General features: G+C 34.5%; 1 protein-coding gene across 1 annotated transcript; it reads right to left on the bottom strand.

Moving 5' to 3' along the window:
• Positions 1–240: 240 nt before the first annotated feature.
• Positions 241–5717, bottom strand: LOC139847873 (probable serine/threonine-protein kinase At1g54610). Its single transcript, XM_071837598.1, has 7 exons — positions 5232–5717; positions 4845–5129; positions 3377–3694; positions 2363–2590; positions 1646–1746; positions 1373–1490; positions 241–750 (listed from the first exon to the last, which is right to left on the bottom strand). Exons 1-7 carry the CDS (start codon positions 5640–5642, stop codon positions 460–462), a joined length of 1752 nt encoding a protein of 583 aa, XP_071693699.1. The 5' UTR covers positions 5643–5717; the 3' UTR covers positions 241–459.
• Between the last annotated feature and the right edge of the window lie 732 nt (positions 5718–6449).

Raw genomic sequence — 6449 nt, 5'->3', positions numbered from 1 at the left:
CATCTTCATTTCTAATCGAAACCTTGTCAACAATATGCTTATCCTTGCTAAAACCAAACTTTTTCTTAACTTGCGGTTCTTGAAAAGCATCAAGCGACGAACAATCGGCAACGCGAGCAGCCTCACGATCATTAGCAACGCGAGCAGCCTCACGATCATAAGCACGAGGGCAATGGAGTTTGGTTTATGTTGTTTACATGAAGATAAGAAAATAAAAGCAAGTTTAAAATTTCCAATAATAATGATGATGATTATATATGTTTATATAAAGTAGGCCGACCTGAGTAATATTACAAATGCTTGAGACTAAGAGGAGCTTCTTCTCATCATTCCAAAAAAAAAGAAACAAATAATGAAAACAACAAAATGCTTTACCTCACCTCTCCAATTTTAATTATAAAAAACGTTATCCCGAAATTCCCCCCCCCCCCACCCAGAATGGCTCATTTCTGACAACATTCAATGTTCCCTGGACCGACCCGAAATCTTGTGCTTTGATGACTTGGAAGTAGAATCACCGTGTTTCTTTTTCAATGGCCCACCTGCAGAAGCGGGGTCCACTAACGGACCAGACCAGGTCTGGATAGGTGCTTTCCCATTCCCATATGAAAAGTTGGAACTGAATGCCACATCTGGAGGATCAAAATGTTGTGATGAACCTAATGGGTACCCGAGTGTCCCGTCTTGATGAGGTGGAGGGAACTTCTCGCTCTTGCTCTTTGCGTTTGCATGAGTTATTAACCGCCGTCTCTGCCAACACAACACAGATCATGATTGATGTGAGAAACACGCAAGTATAACATAGTAATTCAACAAAAAAGTACAGGTAAACTAAAGGTTACTATAATCAGAGTTACGAATTCTGAGCCTTACAAGCTACATAAAGTTAATCAAGTTATGATAGGCCCATTTACTAATGATTTGGTCGATTTGTATTGAAATATCTATCCTGAACTGACCCAAAATGTTTCACATAATAGAATCCAACAAAAGGATGAGTGGATCAAACGGGATGAAATTACAAAGTCACCCCAAAGTCTACTTTAATGCTCACAACCTCTGATATCGTTTTATTCAAATATATTGCAGTTTAAAAAGCTATTGTTTTTTCGTTCATAATTAACACACTGATCAAACTTAATAATTGGACAAAAAAGTGTTGGTGGTCAACCTAGCCTAAGCAACCAAGACATGATAAAACGAGTTAGTTTCAAACTGTTACCCAACCCGTCCATCTTTCCATTTCTACATATAACGTTCAATAGAACTTCGTGCCAAGAGATTTACTTTTTGCCATACGAATAAGGTTAGATATTACAAGCTTATATTTATCAAAAAAAAAAAAACAAATAATAAAGTTTCAATCACATACATCAAGGTTTGTTTGCAGCTCTGCATTGGCTTCAGGAGCAGGCATTGCCCTTGCAGATCTTTCACGTGTGCGGGTTTTCTTGGCACCATCAGCATGGGATTTACCAGCAGCTCTTAATCTACAAAAAAAAAAAAAAAAAAAAAAAAAAAAAAAAAAGAGGCTCAAGTTAGAATCTTGTAAATTATCAATTTAAATGGTTTCATAAACTCGTTATAATTCTTTTTGGATTTGGTGAGACTTGTAAGTTTTATAATGAAAACCGTCACTGCTCACCTTCTAGCTTCTTCATCGCGTAGTTTAGCATCCATCTCCTTGCTGGGTGGATATTTTGGAAGACTTGAAGGATTACATGCATAAGGTTTTGTTGTGAAGAACTGAAACAGCCACACATAACACATAAATTAGTATAAAATATCAAACAATCTACCGTAAATTCTACAATTACTATAGGATTAGACATGTAAAATCACAGATTTTTCACTATTATGTATACTTACTATACTATCATTCAATGATATGAATGTACTAGATTATGATGGAAAACTATGTTGAGAAGAATATAAGATAATAGTATGGGGATTAGAAAGACTTTGTATGTAATATAGGGGAGATTACAAAAAGGCAAAAAGCTAAGGAAATCGAGGTGCCTTAATATAACTACATAGTCATCACTTTAAACTAATGTTCTTTGAAACAGTAATATGTTTATAGTTTCTAAAAAGGATGTTGCACTGATAACCAGAACATGAGAAAAGTATACTAGAACCTACTAACAACAGCATCCTAAATGGATTATCAAAGTTGAGTTCAGACTTAGAGTAAGGACCCATGAATATTGTTTAAAATAGTAGAAGAAAGGAAACCTAAAACATACAGCGAACAATGAAGTTATAAAGAATAACAAAAACACTTCAAGCATACAATTTATTCATCTAAAACACTACCAGAATATATTAATTAATTGAATATTTTAAATTAGAAAATACTCACTTCACTTGCTAGAGCAGCTGTTGCAGTTAAACGTTCAGCTGGATCAATAGCGAGAAGTGTATTAATAGTAGGAAAAGCTGATGGTGGAAAATCTTTAAAAGTCTCTTTAATGCATCGTCTGTATGACTGTTGGGGCTTAAATATTGTTGCATGTGGAAGCTTTGACTTTTTCCAATATTCCTCAGATGGAGAACCACATAACTTGAAGATCTTGTGAAGCTGCTCCACCTACGATTATAAATGGTAAAAAAGTAATCACTAATTAGACATAAAGTTATAAAAAAGGAGATCAAGCAAATAACCAAAACTGCATGAGAAAATGAGTTCAAGTATGAAAAAAGTTAACTTCAACCTTGCCATATAACTCACTGAAACTTTTGTGGAGCTTTTTAGTCAAATAGGTGTTGAGGAAAAACATATTTACCATTAAGGAGTTATGTTAATAATATTTATAATTTGGGTGTTTTCAAGCAAAATGGTTATTATTTTTGTTACTTTTCTCTTTTAGCGCGTCAATTTTATTTACTGGATCATCCTCGTTGGATGTTATATTAAGTTTGCCTTTTTTTCACAACCAAATTTGGACTTCTTTTATTATATGTGGCAACGCCAATTACACAATCAGTGTACAATTTTATAAATATTAGTTTAATAACCCAAAGATGCAGCATGAAGATGGAATACAGTAAACAAAAGTTAATTAAAGAGAAAACAACTAAACTTTATGTTTGCGATTCATTATTTACTTTATTAGTTTAGTATATAGAGGACGGCAAAATATAGATTTTGGTTGTTTAATCAAGTAAAAGTGTGATTTAAGATTCATAGAAAAATGAAAGGGCCCCAGGTAATAAGCGACCTCATTTAACCCGTTCCTTACATCTATAACCTCAATACTTTCATTGATCCATTGGAGATTAAACATACCACAAACTTACCCAATAAGTAAATCTGTAAAAGGGTCAAAATTGACACCTCTAGTTGCAAAAAGAGAAGATACTAATAGTATATTACCTCTGTACGACCAGGCATAATAGGTTTCCCAGCCAATAACTCTGCTAATATGCATCCTGCACTCCATAGATCAACACCTACACCATAATCAGTGGCCCCAAGTAGCAGCTCAGGTGGTCTATACCACAATGTAACCACCCGACTAGTCATTGGTTGCTTATGGTTAGGATCAAAAAACGATGCTAAACCGAAATCAGCAATCTTCAAACCCCCAGCGTTATCAAGAAGAAGATTAGACCCCTTGATATCCCGATGTAACACATGTCGGTTATGACAATGTTCAAGCCCAGACAATAATTGATGCATGTAACACTTAACCTACAACATTCAACAAAGCCTTAACATCAAGAAAACAGAGATATTCTTAATAGGTTATCAGTTTATAGATAAAGGGCGTGTTTGATAAAACTGAATGATAGTGTTGAATGGTTCATAATCTGAATTATTCAAAAATGAAGTTGTTTCCGAATGACAATAACCTTTTTGATATTCATTTTAAAAGAATAATGTGAATGTTGTAGAATTACCTTTATTAATGTGAATGTTGAATGGTTCATAATCTGTATGTATGTATGTATGTTTGTATGAATGTATGTCTGTATCTTTACTTAGGTATATATATCTATGAAAATACCTTTATGTATATTTGTTTATGTATTGGGATTTATACCTGCCTATGTGTGTGTGGGGTATATATATGTGTGTGTATGTGTATGTGTATGTGTATGTGTATGTGTATGTGTATGTGTATATGTGTGTCTGGGTGTCTGGGTGTGCGGGCAGGAGGGTGGGTGTTTATTCTGCTTGTTTGTAGGCCTACTTGAAATTACATGGCTCTACGCACTATATTATCTATGCTATTTGCCCTATTGTTATGCTTTACTTGCTATATGTGTCCTCTTTTTATGGCTACTTTGTATGGTTGCATCTTTCTAGGCGCACTTAACTCTTACAGGTACGTATCATTTGCCCTCACTTTTTTGTTTGTATGAGCATTTCTGGTTGGAGGTCCTTTAGGAAGCAATCTCTTTTGCTTCTAGAGTAGAGGGAGGGAAGACCTGATCTAGTCGCGGGTTCTATACCCGAGGGTGGAGTAGTGACTTCCTTCTAATCTAGGGTACGAGGAATGATTGTCTACACCCTACCTTCCCCATACCCTACTTCTGTGGGATTGAGTATTGTTGTTGTTGTTGTAATATTTGACATGATAAAAACTACAATATAGTTGTTTAATAAATATTCTTCGTATAATTTAAAGTGAATATTACATAAAATTTAAGTGTTTAATGGTTAAGAGAAAATTCCAACTCTGAATGGTTTAGCACTAAATGTTGAACCATTGAGCATCATCTGTCATTCAGAGGTCAGAAACAAACGCGTTGAATGCTGAATGGTTCGGTATTCAACATTGAGCCACTCAATTAAAATTAAGAGGTAAATAAACGCACTGAAAGCGACAGAATCTAACCTGAGGCTCGGTAAATTTGATTGTAGGACTAGCTGCAAGTCCAGCTAGATCATGTTCCATGTACTCAAAAACAAGATACAAACTACAAGACATTCTTGATGTAACTAACCCTTCCAACTTAACAACGTTTGGATGATCGAGACGTCTTAATATCAGGATCTCTCGAGCCATAAATTTCACACTTTCCGGCTCCAAATTGTCAAACCGAACCTTCTTCAATGCAACAATTTTTCCTGTCATTGTATCCCTAGCTTTGTACACGTTACTGTACGTACCTTGCCCAATCTAATCACAACATTATAGTACAACAATCGATCAAATAACATTAGATACACTTCAATTCCAGTAAAATAATTCATAAAAAAAACCGTAACTAAAACGCATTACCTTGTCAATTTTCTCAAAAGTATCAGCCCTGCGCGGTGTCCAACCATTAATAGCCTCTCCAGCAACTGCGGATAACCACGCAGGCCAACCAGCAGCAACTTGTTCACCATGAATGTTATTAGACGGATTACTTAATCTCGGATTCGGTTTCGATCTCCTTCTTTCACCTCGTTGCCTTACCCTCCCCTCTTTCTCCTTCTTTTGATCCACTCCATTTTGTTCCTCTCCACCGCCACCACCTCCACCATCACCGCCACCAGCAGCGGCAGCACCGTTATCGGAATTTGCAATTACATCTCCTCTACCAGAATGAACATGTAATCCACTATCTCTATTAACCTTTTTCTCAACAACAATTTCAGAACTCACAGGTCTAGAAGACGAATTCTCTTTACCAAAAACACACCCCATCTATACACACATTCAAAACCCTAACCCTAACCCTAACCCTAGAAACACTAACACTAACATTAATTTCTCATGCACACCTGATGACCTGAATAATTACAACTAACACCATATTCCGAACAGCAATGAATGAACTGGAATAATGATTTCAGTAAAAGATGCAGCAGTTGACGATAGAAACCCTAGATTTCCATTATTTTAAATATATAAAATAATATATATTGCACAACAAAGCAAAGGCAGCAATGATTCAGATGTATTAATAAAGTCCACAATTAAGGGCGGTCTTTATCAAAAAGGTGATATGATTGTAGCTTCAACAAAAATGTTAATTGAATTGAAGATCTACATGAAAAATTAAAATAAAAAATAAATAAATATTAGTAAAAGTTTAAGAGTTGGTTTTGTTACTTACGGTGACGACTTGTTGAACAAGGGGAGTGGTTTGGTGGATTTGCAGAGTGACAGACAGACAAGAGGGAGTTGATCTGCTCCCTAAAATAATCGTGTAATTTAAGTATTTATTTATTTATTTATTTATACAGTAATTATAATTGATATATTAAATTTTATTTATATTTAAGTATATATTTATTTATGATTAATATATTAATTTATATTTATATTAATTTTTTTATTAATATAAAGTGGTTAATGTTGATTTTATTTTATGTAATAACGATAATTTGGAAGTGTAATTTTTTTTTAATCATAAAAACTCTAATTTTAGTTGTTTACTTAATTATATATCTACTCCGTATTTGTTTACCATCAACTATCAACTGTACATGTCAAAATCAAAGTCAATAT

This window comes from Rutidosis leptorrhynchoides, chromosome 5, assembly GCF_046630445.1.
Source record: "Rutidosis leptorrhynchoides isolate AG116_Rl617_1_P2 chromosome 5, CSIRO_AGI_Rlap_v1, whole genome shotgun sequence".
Lineage (NCBI taxonomy): Eukaryota > Viridiplantae > Streptophyta > Magnoliopsida > Asterales > Asteraceae > Rutidosis > Rutidosis leptorrhynchoides.
The sequence above is the reverse complement of the archived record's forward strand: the minus strand, read 5'-3'. Positions and strand labels throughout refer to the sequence as shown.

Bases quoted from the DNA above. Each gene is read 5' to 3' on its own strand.
- LOC139847873 (XM_071837598.1), bottom strand. From the start codon at position 5,642: ATGGGGTGTGTTTTTGGTAAAGAGAATTCGTCTTCTAGACCTGTGAGT. The intron at 5,130-5,231 runs GTAATGCGTTTT...TGTTGTGATTAG, and splicing joins CTTTTGAGAAAATTGACAAG to ATTGGGCAAGGTACGTACAG. The intron at 1,747-2,362 runs GTGAGTATTTTC...TGGCTGTTTCAG, and splicing joins CAGCTGCTCTAGCAAGTGAA to TTCTTCACAACAAAACCTTA.